The sequence below is a fragment of the Dermochelys coriacea genome, chromosome 26, assembly GCF_009764565.3.
Source record: "Dermochelys coriacea isolate rDerCor1 chromosome 26, rDerCor1.pri.v4, whole genome shotgun sequence".
Classification (NCBI taxonomy): Eukaryota; Metazoa; Chordata; order Testudines; family Dermochelyidae; genus Dermochelys; species Dermochelys coriacea.
The window spans coordinates 3,517,720-3,533,246 of NC_050093.1; the positions used below are offsets into that span (position 1 = coordinate 3,517,720).

The window sequence follows — 15,527 nt, forward strand, 5'->3', positions numbered from 1 at the left end:
ATTTATTCATAGAAATTGTACGTGGCATTAGAGAAAGTGCTGAACCACACACAAAATGCTTTGGGGCCTCCAAGTAACTCTCACAACTTTGCACATACTGGGGACTCGCATCCAGCAAGGAGATAATGTCCTAAGGACATCATTCTGTAGAAATAACCAGAAATAACTCTCACCAAAGTCTTTAAATACACAGAAACATGGGGAAGAGAGTTGGAAAGATCCCAGTGGTCAAACAGAGTATCCTTCCTGGCTCGACTTTATCATCCAAGCTAATTTTAAATGGCTGATTCCTTCTCTCTTATGTAACTGCAGCCCCCCACTGCAGATGTCCATGCAATAAGCCACATCAGTGCTAAAATGTAGAATTCTGTGAACATTGAAACTACAGGTATTTGCACTGACTGCTCAATATAGGAATATGGGAACATACATCCCTCTGAAAGTAGCATTATCTACCACTAACGTTGTTGAAATGAGTTTTGCTGCACTAGCTGTGACAAGAGGGACTGAATTTTCTCCTTTGTAATGTGTTGGCTTTGCTGTAGGTGCCAGGGTGTGCAAATTCATTTAAGCCACACCAGTGTCACTATGAGATCTGCTCTTGAATAGACTGGACATTTAAATGATACTAATTCTTTCTAGTGGAACCTGTGAAAGACACTCCACCCTCTCTTACTAAAGCAATCTGAAGAGACCAGCACAAAGTACGCCAAATGTATTGTGTGCAACTGCATTCCACCTTTATTAGAAGAGTCTTCTGTAAGCAGGATATTTCTAATGGTGCCTTGAATCATTCTTGATTGTACTGCACGTTTTTTTTACTCTCTGGGATGGGTTAATCAGGAGATGATGTAGATTTGATATTAACTGAACTCTGTAGTGCCTTTGTCTATGGGTAAGCAAACCCTAACCTGTGATTAGCAGAAAAGCTTAGTAATGCACATCGAACTACAGATTTTAATGTGTGTTTAACACAAGTGGGAGGTGTGCCTATAGATTATGATAGGTTTGTTTTGTAAACTGTAAAATAAACAAACGTAATAGAACAAGATATTTTGATACTACTTCAGAGCAGGTTGTGGGAATAACATTCTTTTCCCTCCTCCACAAATTATGTGACATAAATTACCTTCATGCTCTATTATCTGTATTTCTAGCATAGGGCATGCATTCTGGCTCAGTTTCACTGATATTTAGGACAATCTGCCTATACATTTAGGGCTACTTTTGCCCAGAGATCACAAGAGACCCTGCTTTCCTCTTCTCTGCCTACTTGCTTGCAGGGTATGTGAAATGATATATATACTAATTAAGCTCCTCTCTTTTATTTTAACACACTTTGTGCCAATGGATTGCTTACAATTTTCAGGGACCAATGCATTTGATAGGCTCTTCCCATCTTAGACAGCCTCTTTAATTAATGCATCACAGGCAGGAGAACTTGCTGCTCTATCATTTCTAAGCCTAAATGGATACATGCCATGGTTTGAACCCATGATATTCAAATGCATGCAGACATGCACTCCATTACAGCTGATCATTCACTGTTTGCATTAAGTCCAGAAATGACTAAATTACTGATATCGAAAACCTGCTCTTAATGGGAATGATGATGTTGAGCCTGAATGTAGGGAATTAGTTGGGGCCAAATGAAACGTGTGGGGGAAAAAAAAACATGTTTCTGTAAGCTGAGAGAGATTTACAACCACTGTGCTTTCCATGATATGTTTCGTTCCTCAGTTCTCACAATCATCGTTGCATTTTTTGTTGGCTGCTCAGAGATTAAATCCACGCTTTTCTTAAGAAAACAAAATAAGAGGCAGCTACCTTGCCTGAACTCTGCTTTTACTGGTGAAAACACATACTGCCTCTGAATTTAAAAAAAAATGTAGAATATTGACAAGTACCTGACATGCAGTAAATGGTTTAATTCTCCAGAGGAAAGGGGGGATATCAAGAACTGAGATCTGAAGACTAAAGGTATTCCCTTTGAAATGCAGCAACTTAGGTTCCTCCAGCAACTGTCCTCCTTGTTGTCCTTCACCTGAAACTACTTCCTACAGGAGGCGGGAAGAAAAAACAAAACAAAGATGAGGCTTACTGGGTCTTTACTATTGAAAATATCAATATTAACACATGTGCATGCTCATTAAAGGTGCCAGACAGACAGCCCTGGAAAATGAATCCATAGTGCTGCTACAACAGAACAAGTAGCAGCAATGCAGTCTGTGCTGCATGGCCCTGATAAGGTGAGTTGGCACGGTTATGTAGGGACCACACTTCGACGGTGGAGAAGGGGGAATTCGGTCCCTGTGCCTCTATCAGTCCTTTTTTCCCTGCTTGGATGGTGGCTCTTGTGACCTGGATGCCAGTCCCCCGGCATTTGGATTGAGCACATCAACCTGTTTCACACACAAATCAATGGAAGTCAGGTACCTAGGTACTTTTGAAATTGCCACTGGGTTCCTATCTGCATCTTTAGGCACCTAAATACCTTTATAAATCAGGCCCTGGGAGTTTTCCCATTGAATAGAGTGGGACAGGGATTGCACCCCATGTGTCAAGTATCATGTGCATCCATGTTCTACAGAAAGAATAATGCATGTCAAAGAATAGCAGAGGGGAAACATCTGATGATTTCTTTGGTTTGGGTCCTGTCAAAGCTGCAGCATCCTACATCTGGACTGGGCTGGGTGGGATCTTTTCCTATATGTCGGTCTGCTATTATTATTTGTATAGGGCTAAATTGTGACCCAAGGAGAAAAGAAGGGTGCACCTGTGGACACTGCCTAGATCAGAGTCGTTGCATGGCTGCCACTCCTCATCCAGTGCAGGAGCATTTACTCTGTCCCCCACATGCCAGCCAGAGCAGCTCAGGCAGAATGTAGGGGGAAGTGAATTGTGCATGGAAAAGTGCTGGCACAGTTTACTTCCCTGCTAGCAGAAGGGGGAAATCAGAGACTGAATCTCGACACAGTCACAGCTTGGTCCCTTATGCTCTAATAAATTTGTTAGTCTCTAAGGTGCCACAAGTACTCCTTTTCTTTTAGCTTGGTCCCTGGAGCAGTGCAACCTTACTCAGGGCTTGTGGTTACTCCATGATGTAGCCTTTAGTGTTGGTGATACTCTTGGCACCATCTGAGGTACAAAGAGAGACTACTACTGCCCCGAGGAGTTATACCACCTGCCTATTGTATGTTCTACTCCATGCATCTGATGAAGTGGGTTTTAGCCCACAAAAGCTTATGCCCAAATAAATTTGTTATTCTCTAAGGTGCCACAAAGACTCCTGGTTGTTGTTGCTAAAAACACCTATGTTAAGTGAAGGAATATCCTCATTTTACAAATGGAGAAATTGAGGCATGTAAGCTTGTACTACAAATGAGCACAGAACCCATTAGTCCTGACTCAGACCAGCACTTCTATTTATCTATTGCTGACATTTTTTCTGATAATTACTCAATTTCTGTATTTAAAAGGAAGCTGGCACTGAACTGACATAGGATATTTATAGAGAAAATAGAATTTCATAAATATGTAATAGTCTTATTATGTACAGACAACGTGTGCCGGTTTCTATAACTGGAAAAAAATGGTAATTATTCTTAAAACACATTTTTTTAAAAATATCAAATTCTAAAATATAAATAGACATGTCTTATTTATTTATTTTCATTAACATTAGAGGGGAAAAACCCTCTAGTCGTCGTCTTTGTTTTTTTTCTGAATGCAGCAGTAATTTTTGAACCAAAATGGTCCAATTAAATCAAGCTTTTTTGTTTGTTTTTCTTTCAATAAAGTGCAGGCTGGATGAATCATTCAGCAAGAGAATAGCATGCTATAAGAACGAGTCTGAAAAAAACAGTAGTAGGTTGCTTTTGCTCTGGATAAGACAAACTTGTTTCTGGTTTTCCCGTATGTGCCATTTTCACAGTTCCTATGTTGCAGAATACTGATATCTGGAATTTCTGCTTGCTAAAGTGCTTTGAAGCCCTGTAGTATTACTGTTTTGAACATTCATTATTATGGCATACATGCACACAACAATGGGACAGACTCTGTAGCTGATTAAAATTCATGTAGCTCCATTGAAGTCAATCGACTACACAGATTTATACCAGCTCAGTTTCTGACCCAATGCAAGTTAGGGATATGTATATGTGCCTTTGTATGCAAGGTCAGAATTGGGGCCTTAGAATTTCATCCAGATTTACCAAGACAAATATTACTAGACATTAGTTGTACATACCATCCATCTTTCAGCAGTGAGTGCAGAGCTACCATACTTCTCTAGCTACCACTAGCTTTCCTTTTATTAAAAACATAATGATATTAGAGTGTGCTTTATTAAGAGTGCCATGTTTCTGTGATGTAAAATAGGAATGGGAAAAAAAAAATCAGCTGTCTCAACTGTCTTCATCTCTATTCCCGAAGACAAGTGTTTTATTACAGCTGCAGCCATGACAAACTCCAAATAAGGCAATTTTTACAGAAACACCATGTGAAAAAAATCATATTAATTTTGATTAACTACCACAAGGTTCCATTTGAGGTTTTTAAAAGATATTATGCACAATTATTGTGCAACTCTTATGGAAAGGGTAAAAAAAAAAACACCTACCAATTCTGGCTGCAATTCAAAAAAAGGGAGAAATGACTTATGAGAACGTAAAGGTTAATGACCCTGATAAATATTACCCATCACAGGGTAAGTAACTGATATTTTAGTATCTGTATCACAGTAACACCCCATTGTACTTGGTGCAGTGCAAATGCATAATGAAAGAGAGTCTCTGGGCAAATCACTTCATGCCTCTGTGCCTCTGTTTCCTCTCTCACACTTTAAGTGCTGTGGAGCAAAGACACACTGCAGGTCAGTGGATGGGCCAGGAGTAGCATCCTGGTCTCCGGAGCTCCAGTCCAGTGACCTCGCCAGTGAACTAAATCACATATGATGAGTGGCAGCATAAAGCTCCATGGGGCAGGAACCATCTTTTTGTTCTATGTTTTTGTAGGGCCGAGCACAACGGCCATGACTAGAGGTTTAAGATGCAACAGTAATACAAATAATAAACAACAATTCTGTAGAAAAATAACTACAATATAATTCATGAGTTGAAATAATTTACCTGAAATGCACAAGGGGTGTTGTCCATACAGTACACTCTCAGACTGTAATCCAGCGAATTGCAAGACATGCAGCCAAACACTGCCACTTTCAGCTGTTTAACTGCGCAGTCAGAGACGGGTTCCCCAGCAAGCGCGTAAGTTCCAAAGCGGTCTAAGAGAATGTGACAGGCATAAGGATCCAACAGACAGTAGCAGGAAGTAGTTTCCTCTTCCATGGACATCACTTCCTATATAATGAAAATCATATTTCAAAATCAGAAGGCTTTTTAGAACAGGTACCGTGACATTTCTGTTAGTTTCTTTTCATTTTTTCTAATTTGTTTGAAACATAAAATACTTATTCAAGTATTCGCAGTCTAGCCCTGAGTCAGCAGCAGCACTTATGACTATATATTGTGCAGAATCCATTGTGTGCATAATAATAATAATGATGCATAAGCAATTTTAGCATCTTCTTAAGTGTTCTTGGATTTCTAGCTAATTTTTCCTAATGTCAGGTTAAGAAATTACCTTGAAGAAGGAAGTCATAAGCAAACCTTGAAAAACAGTCTGCAGCTAACATCCTCTTATAGCAACTATCAAGATAATGTTTATTCTGATCCAAAAAAATACAACGTTATGTCTTCACATACTCTTTTGCCGTGTTGTATTGTCATTAGATAAATGGTTTGGGGAATTTGCACTACAATAATTCATTTTTCCTCAATAGTCCTTGAATACTGGCAACCAGTGCTGATGGAACTGACTGAGTATTGAATGCAACAGCATCAAGTATAGAAGAACTATGCTGAACTTGAAATGAGACAGAGAAGTGCAACAAATGGGATAAAATCCTTGGGGAGGGGCAGGCAGACAAGGTTAAGAAAGTCATGGATGGTTTTACTGTTGGGCTTTCCCACAGCCTAAGGAAAAATGGGAAAATTCAATTGAATTGACTGATACTTTGAAAGCTTTTGAACTGAAAATGGGAACTACTTTATGCAGCATATAATAAACATTACTGATATAGGTTAATCCAATGAGGCAACCAATTAAATGGAATATAAAATGGCATGAAATATGTAGGTCCAAGAAGATTACTCTAGAAATGTAAAAATATTAAGCTTCATGCTTTGGTTCTTAAGGAATTCCTTACCTTTCTTTCCATCATGGTAAAGTTTTGCCCAGCTGGTCAGGTTTAGCTATGGGTGGGTCTCCTAGCAGAGTTTAGACCTACTTGAATTTCTTAATGGCTTAGAAACAGCAGACACAACAGTTGGGCAAAACTTTACCTGTCATAAGAAGAGGAGTACTTGTGGCACCTTAGAGACTAAAATTTATTTGAGCATAAGCTTTCATGAGCTAAACCTAAATCATATGACTGAGACAAGATCATAAATTGCAGTGACATTTTTCATCAGTTTTGAATTGCAGTGGGGTAAAATGATTTTAAAAACATCTGGATTCATCTCTTCCCACCATCCCCATTTGACTAGCTCTAAGTTCAGCCTGGATGGATGTATCTTATATTTTTGTCGCCAGTAGGGTCTTTGGAGAGGGGCAGTTTAAACTTACCTCCCATTTCCCTTGTTGTGTTCTTTTTTTCAAGTGAATATTCCAATGTTCAGAATTTACTTCTGCGCAATGCGGTATAGTCAAGGCAAAAGGAGTGGTGACAGTCACATCTGGAGGGCCACATGTGACTTCTGGACCAAGAAGAACTTCTGTGCCTTCCGACTGTAGACTTAACGTGTCAATAAATATTAGAAGGGAAAAAAATCTCAAAGTATTTTTTAAAAGGAATGAAAACTTTTCTAGCATTTTTTTTATCAAAATGGAATTAATTTATGTTAACTGCAATACACAAATATTTAAAATACTTGTAGCCAAAATCTGAGTGCCTCATCCATCTGCCACACAGACAAAACGGAAAGCCAACTGCTGTGCTAATTTCAGTATAGAATCTGAAGCTGGATGTGAAAGATACTTATTAGGTCACATATAAGCTATCCTCCACTGGTCAGTTCAGTATTTTGTTTCTTTAAATACTTTTCTATTTGAATAAATCAAATACAACATTAATATTACTCTATGTAAGTAAGGCCTATTTTATGCACCAGCTGGCAATATCACCATCTAATTCTTTTCTTGTCATCAACAATATTTTCATAGTAGTAAAGATAAAACAAATTATGGTGTAAAAATACAGCCTCTCTCAAACTTTCCCAGATTGAGTACGATTTCCCTGGTTTGAGAACACATTTATATTCTGCCAATAGAACAAAATAGGTAATAGAGAGATAGCAGACATTAAGTTATAAATATACAGTATCTGATACGAATCTCTTTCCCTGCTCATCCATTCAGAGCTAAATTTAACTCCATCCCACACAAATCAATTTTCCCTCACTTTCTGTATTGTAAACACATATGCAAAACAATGACATTGAAGTGATAGAAAGGGTCCGATTCAATTTTTAGACAAAAATGACATTGTTTAAAATGTTATGCCCTGTCTTTATTTTATCTGAGAACTGTATTTTGGGTCCATGACTCAACCTTGTAAATTGTGTTTTTATTACTAATGTTATCATAATTGGTGGTCAAAATCTGCCCAGAGAATTGAAGACAGTGATGTTGCACAGACATAAGTCAGGAAAGAATTGGCATCATGTGCATAACCTTACTCATGATTTTTATTATTATTTATATCATTGGAGCACACAGGAGCCCTGGTCAATGACCACTGTACAAACACAGAACAAAAGGAGGGTCCCTACCCCCAAACAGTTGACAATCTAAGTAATGTCAATTAGACTACTCACATGAATAAACTTAGATATGTGCTCAAGTGTTTGAAGGATCAAGCTTAAATGGAAAAAAACTGGGTATACAAATATATTCACAAATAAATAGGCTGATTCTGCTCTGCTGTTACAACAGTCATAATAATAATTGTTCACAATTATTTGTGAAAGTGTTCATGAATCCCCAGAGTTGAGAAATCGTTACATTTGTTTACCTAAAAAGTCAAGCAAGCAGTGCATAATTCGGTACGTCTGCCATTCTCCTCTGTATAAAGTCTGTCATCCAATCAGGAAGCAGAAACCCACCACCACCAAGTGGCTTTGATCACCAATAACACAACACAAATAGGCCCAGCTTCAGTAAAGCATTTAAGCACAAGCTTAATGTTCCATATGTCAGTAGCCCCACTGAATTTAAAAATAAGCATATGCTTAAGGGTTTTGCTGGATTAAGGTCATAGCAAGTATTCCAAATGAATGGTTCAGAAGCAACCCAGACTCTCAAAATGTATTAATCTAAAGTGCTTTAATTATGCTTGTGATTACTACGTTTTTTCAAGAATCACAAATGATTTACAAATATTCACTACTAGGAAAATAAATAAATTGAAATATTTGAGAAAATACTTATTTACTTTCAAAGTAATAAAGAAGCATTTGAAAAATTAAATAAATGAAATCAAGCAGCAAGGCATGCTACCCTTTACCAATCACATCTGATTTAAACAGATAAATAAATAAACCTAAGAGTACTGTGAAGAAACCTCTCTCTACAGCACAAAACTTCATTCATAAACAACTTTCATAAAAGATGCACTGACTTTCTTGCAAATTCATAGAAATGGTCTTGGAATTATTAGAAACCTTCAAGACAAACTGCTATTTATTTATTTTGGGTAAGTTGTTCAATTATTACTCCCTTCTCTACTGTAACTCAGGAACGACTGGTGCATTTTATCTCCTTATCTCCATTTTGATGCTGCTGCAGGAAGTGATAACAATACCGTATTTCCAGAGAATGAATTAAACCCTAGTTATTTAACTTGGTAGGTGCATCTTTCTCCTATCTCACTCACAACAGGCACACATCCTTCAACTCCTGCCCTCTATGCCAAATGGATGCTGCTGACAAATGCACAAAATACAGGTGCATGGGGGGCGGGGGATGAGAGGAGGGAGTTTGCCAAAGTTACCTCCAGGACAAAGTTGGACAATTCATCTCCCATCGTGGGAACAAAATACAGGTTAAGCTGCAAACAACACTACATTTACCCTCAGGGGCTGTGAATTGAGAGTTTTAGTCATGCTACCGGTGAGGATTCCCAATAAGTCACATTTTTGAAGTGTCAAGAAGAAAACAAAACACTCTCCCAAAAAGAAAGGAAAACGTCTGTCCGGAGGATGATGTGAAATGGACTGGGACAATGCACCTGTGGCCTAAAACTCCCCCCAAAGAAGTAAACTGTCACTGAAACAGAATAACCTCAATAATAGTCACTAGCAGCCTTCCATGGTCACTGTGGCTCAGTGTAATAGCTGACTAATAGTAGGGATGTGTGTGAATGACCAATGACAAGCTCTTCTGAAACAAGCAATTTAATTGCTTTCAGAGATTCATTCCCCCTGTTGCACATATTGTACAAACATGGGAATTTTGGGAATTATTTAATGCCAAATGAACTGAAATCAACTAATTAGATGAACTTTCACACTTACTGCAAATAGCAGGAGTCTTTTCTATAATAACTGGCAAGATATTAGGAATCTGATGCATTTCAGGGCTATTTATTAAGCAAGGCAGAGAAGGAAACATTACAAGATGCAGGTATTTAAAATTCCCTTGGGTGCATAGTAAACAAATCAGTAACCAGATCTAATCCTTCCAAATCCATCAAAATCAAGAGTTTCACAGATTTCCAGTAAAGGAAAGAGAAATAGGCAATGGAGCTCTGCACAAATAGGAAATTATTCTCTGTGAAACTACATGAAAAAAATGGCTATTTTATTCTACAGTATACTGTCTTTTGCACAGTTCAGAGGAAATAGTGGATTTTTGGTTGTGAGTTTTTTGTTTGTTTTTGTTTTATGGGGGGGGCATCTCAATTACAAATTTGGAATTTCCATATTTTAAGATCAAATTTGATCATCAAACTAAAATTTCAAAATTTGAAAAATGTCATTTCCTTTCTAAAATAAAGAATATCTTTTTGCTGAAAATAGAACAATTTTTTAATTTTACAAATCCCTACAAAATAAAGCAAGGTTTGGCTCAATTCTGTGAAACTAAAAAAAAAAAAACCCAAAACAAAGCAAAACAAAAAACAAAACAAAAAAAACCCCAACAACAAAGCAGCAATTACTAGGGCAAAGAAATGAACTTGCATTTTGTCTATTTCATATTAATACTATATAATCTTCATATGATAGGTGTCAGAGGAAATCAAATACTTTGTGAAGCATCATTCAATGTTCACAAAGTCCATATGAAGCAAATGTTATTCCTTCCCATTTTACAGAAGGCACAGAGAGATTAAGACTGAAATTGAAAGAGGTGGCCTCAAATTTTGGGTGAATCAGTTTTTGATTTCCCAATATTGATACTGATTTTCCAGGGGCACTGTGCACACAGAACTCCAAATAAAGTCATTCGGAGCTCAGCACCTCTGGAAATCAGGCAAAAAAGTGTTTCATGTTGGGCATCAAAAACAGAGGCATCCAACATTTGACGCTAACAGTCTGATTGCATTGGTATAAATGATGACACTGGGTTCCAGGCAATGATTAAAAGTTAGTTCACTGTGCTACTATTCTCATCTGTTAGCATCTTACCACCCAGTCTGCACTGGTGTAAAAACAACTATGCATGGTGAAGAGAAATGATCTATTGTGGCTTAATTGTGGTAGAGCAAGAGAGAACTCTGGAGTCCTCACTCACAATGCCTGGCTCTGCCAACTACACTGGACAACATTTTCCGAGTCTTCAAACATTGCACAATGTGTTTCTGCTCATATTAATTCATAAATAAAGAAATCTCTTTCTATGCTGTGGTACATAACTGCAGTATAATATTTTCCTCTTATTCTAACATAGCTGTAGGGTAGATTAATGCTGGTCTCATCACCTTTCTAGCCCAGCTTTTGGAACAACATGCCTATCCGCAGTATAAAGATAATTTTAATATGCTAAATACTTGATACAGAACACCATATTCTAATGGCACACACACACAAGCAGATCAGAAGTGAGGCAGAAATTGGCCCTAAGAAATACAATTGAAGGAAAAGATGACTCCCAGGAGTGGGTAGACTCCCAAATTCCACCTACAGAGGAAGCAACCATAGATACCCCAGAGAGAAATTTAACAGTAATTTTTGCCACTGTTCTTCCAGGCCCTGCAATAACTCTACATAAATAAGCCAATGGTGTGTGATTATCACATTCTTTACAACCTGAAAAAGACATTGAGCACAGCTGAGGATCTAGCCTTTAATTTTATTTTACCAGCATGCCTTCCTCAGTGGCTACATTTAGACTTGGCAGAAACTGATTTCTAATTTTTTAAATCATTTCAATGGATAATGTTTATTTTAAGTATATTTTCATTTTTATTGATGTAATTTTCACCGTTGCACCAAATTATGTCTTAAGAATTTTTTTAATCCATTTAAATTTTCACAATTGCGAGAAATTATGGGGGGTCAGTTAATAATGATTGAATAGTTGACATTGCAATATGGAAAGTTACTTTTATAACAGTTTAAACAAACTACTTTGAGATAAGGATATCTGCCAACATCACATGCCAAAATATACAAACCCTATTACATACTAAAGTAATTTTTTACTTCGCCTATCTGTACATTTTGATTATTATTGAAGGAAATATTTTTTCATCAGTTAATGTGTGTTTGGTGAAATCGACTTTAACCAACATTTATTGAAAAATCTAATCCTTTCAAGCCTAGCTACATTGTCCAAGCATTCACCCCAGTGAGTACAATCAGCCAAGTCATTCCCAGTACTTCTGCCTGCTTGTTTGTGGCCCATCCCCTGTGACTGCCATTCTAGTGCTCTATCACTGAATCTGCTGCTGCCATGTTTTGAATTATTGCCCACAGGGTGTGTGTGTGGGGGGGACAGTTTTTAAGATTTCCTATTACAAAAACTAATAGTCTGTATTTCAATCTCCAAGCTACAGAGCTGGGAGATCTGGCTTCTAGGCTTAAAGTCAGTGTGAGGATATTATGGAGAGGATCTACCTTCCAAGAGAAGAATTGGTGCCCAGTAAAAGCATGGTTCATGTTGGCTGTAGAAGTGGCTGCTCAGGTATCTTCTAGTGGGAAGGCAGATCATCAGCAGGGGCTACAGACCAGATGTTCTTCTCCCCATACACATTGCAAAGCATTGAAACCAGAAAGATGGGAGTGGTGCTAAAGACACACCCTCAAGCCCTAGCAGGTTCTTTGCTTTAACTCCGTGTGGTTGGATGCAGGGTATGTTAGTGGAGTAGGAGAGAAGAGGCATTATGCTTGACGACTCCCGTTTTTCTATTTTATTGTTACTGGTTAAAAGCAGACCAGCAATCAATGTGATATGTAAAGGTAACAGAGCTGACAACATCTTGGATCTGAATGAACCATAGTGCCTAGAGAAAGGAAGCCAAAGAGCTCCAGCTCTGTAATGGAGGGCCAAGATCTGTGCCTTGAATCTGGATTTCCCATGGTAATCCAGTCTCTGGGTGACAGGAATGCTAACTTTCATGTTACTTCAGACTCATAAATATGCTTTTATATATATATATACACACACACACATATATGTGTGTGTATTATATATATACACACACACATACATATACATATACATATATGTATATGTATATGTATATATACACACACACAAGCCGTTAAATATAAACAGAACTGGTTTAAAAAAAAAGAGACGTAAATGAATTATTTAAAAAAATCCATTTAAAAATGAACATTTTGACAAATTCAACAAACAGCAAAATATATGCAATATGCAGTCACATGCACTGTTTCCTTTACAACAGAAGTGTGATGATTTATTGTTTTGGGGCCAATCAATGTGGTAGGGGGTGAGGAATTTTGCCCATTTAGTGTAAAGTTACATTAACCAGTTTTTAGTGTCAAGTTCTACATTAACACAAGTCAACAGAAATATTGCATGTTACATATATCTAAATCTGAATTAATCTGTCTTCTCACACATTTATGGAGAATTAATTGATTTAACAAATTAGATGCTTAAAAACTACATGCAAATCAATTTTAAAATGGCCAGTTTATATACACAGTGTAAAGCAGTGTCCATACCTTAAATGGAGGTTAGGAAGTAACAATTCAATGAATATTTGAAATACATTCAGTTTTTCATGCAGTGTGGGTTACTGCATTTGATTATCATGGAATCATCACATTTCTGTTGGAATGCAATCAAACCAGAATGTCAGAGAGAGAAATAGGCAAATAGAACCTTGAATCCTGGAATTTTCCCTCCGCCACTTTTCTTCTTCTAATCTTTTCAATCAGTTCTTTTCCTCCTCTACCTTCATATTATGACCTCATTTGAATTCATTCTACTCCAAACTGTGACAGTCTGGGATATCTATAAGCATATATATGGGTGGTGTTTCTGGAAACAGTGCAGCTTTAGCACCAATAGTTTAATTTACACTTTTTCAAACACGTAAAAATGTATTTAAGTATATTACTACTTATGGTAGCACCCACAACTTGCTAATAATTTTCCAAACATTTAAGGAACAGTGGCCCCTGCTCTGAGTTCACAATCTAAGGAGCTGACCTGACCTGTACAGGATATTTTATTTTAAGTGATACAGGCCAGATATACTCAGATAATATGGTAATGGAAACTATACCAGTACCTAACATAGACAGATACACTTATGTTGGGATACTGAGACCTTACATATATTTTCACCTCCAAGTGTCTTTAGAGTCAGACTGAGCATTGTTCGAGAAAGGTGGGCAATTCAGGTATGGGCCACTAGACTTGTGTATACATAGCTCTGTGCCTTAAAATTCTATTACTCCTGCCAAATGTTTCCTGCTTTGTTGGGAGAATTCTATGAACACTTAAAACACAAGTCCACTGCCCTGCCAGGAAAGGAATGTCTCAAAACTCCAGTACTGTGCAGTGAGTGATCATATTTCCTCCTTATATTTGTATGTGATACATCCATCTCTAATCTGAGCACACACCATGGTATTCATTTATGTGCCCCATTTTCTATGTGGAACCAGCCACTTCATTTGAGGAAATGACAATTTAAATGAAAACCATTTTGTATTTGCTACAACTAAGATAATGCAGTAGTTACTGGGTCCCATATCACTCAGCCGTATTTTGAAGCACAGAGTTCTGGTTCAACAGGTGAGAAGTTCTCACATTTACTACTTTAACTATGCTGCAATTAACTGGAGTGGAAATGATGTTTATGATAAATCACCTTAATAGGATTTGCTATTTCTTCCAGAAGAACTGGCAATAAATGAAAGGACCCACACTAATAAGGCCTAATTACACTATGTGGAGACCCTTTTCAAAATGCAATCGGATTTGTGAACCAGTGGTTTTCCCCTTAGTGAAGGAAAGTTCATGTTATTCAAACCTCTTCGTGAACACAAGTCATGGTTATCTTTTCAGGTGCATCTTTAATTAAGACTCATTTGGGCTATTCTCATCACTTTTAATACCACACTGATCGTAATATGAAATATGAATGTTAAAATTATAGCAATTTGGACTGTCAGAGGGATAAAGTTTGTTTAAAAATAAAAACAGAGAAACCTAAGAAAATTGTGACCAGACAAGATTTGAACACTTGGGGGCAGAATCTGCCCCAATAATAATTGGGTTAGCCCTATTGTTTGTATTTAGCCTATATTCTGTGTTGAGTAACTTTCTGTTACTCTAATCTGGATAATTGTAGGCTAACAATATTTTGTACTTTGATAGAACCTTCCAGCTGAGCATCTCATAGTACTTTACATGCATTAATTAAGTCATAGAAATTGGGAGGTATAGCAAATTTGCCCAACTCTTCAAAAGTGAACCTATTGCAGAGCTGAGAATAGAACACAGGAGTCTTGAGGGGCCCCCCTATAACCAGTAGATCCCACTCCTTTCACTATGCTGAGAGTTTGAAGTCTCATGCTTCAGGTTGTGAAATCATCACAAAAGATTTGCTCCTTGCATGTCATATTCCCCATGCATGTCAGGTACTGGCCACTTCTGCAGGTAGGATGTTAGTCTTGGTGAATGAGTGGATTGGTTTTACATGGCATGTCACATTCAGTCCCTCAACAGAGCTGAATAGCTGTATTCATTAGTTTCAGTTTTTAGTTGAATTGAATTCCAGCATGTAATTTTTACTTATTTTTCTTTAAAATCTCTCCGGGCTCATTGTTGGCAGCAGGTTGTTTTGGAGTATTAATATGTGAGAGACAAGAGGACCACACAAACTCTCCTCTCCCCCCAAACCCTCTGCATGAACAGCTGTGAAGAGTGTGTGGGGTTCAGGAATCAGCTGCTGTGAAAGCAAGCACAATTTCTAGTCAAAATCT

General features: G+C 37.6%; 1 protein-coding gene across 7 annotated transcripts in view; it reads right to left on the reverse strand.

The window, feature by feature from the left end:
• The window catches only part of UNC5D (unc-5 netrin receptor D), a 441,192-nt gene that overhangs the window by 23,995 nt on the left and 401,670 nt on the right, over positions 1–15,527 (reverse strand). For all 7 annotated transcript variants that reach the window (XM_038384983.2, XM_043503014.1, XM_043503013.1 and 4 more), the window contains 3 exons: positions 6,685–6,853; positions 5,130–5,357; positions 1,908–2,057 (listed from right to left, as the gene is read on the reverse strand). In XM_038384983.2, coding sequence (XP_038240911.1) covers positions 1,908–2,057; positions 5,130–5,357; positions 6,685–6,853 — 547 coding nt within the window. The remainder of the gene's footprint in view (positions 1–1,907; positions 2,058–5,129; positions 5,358–6,684; positions 6,854–15,527) is intronic.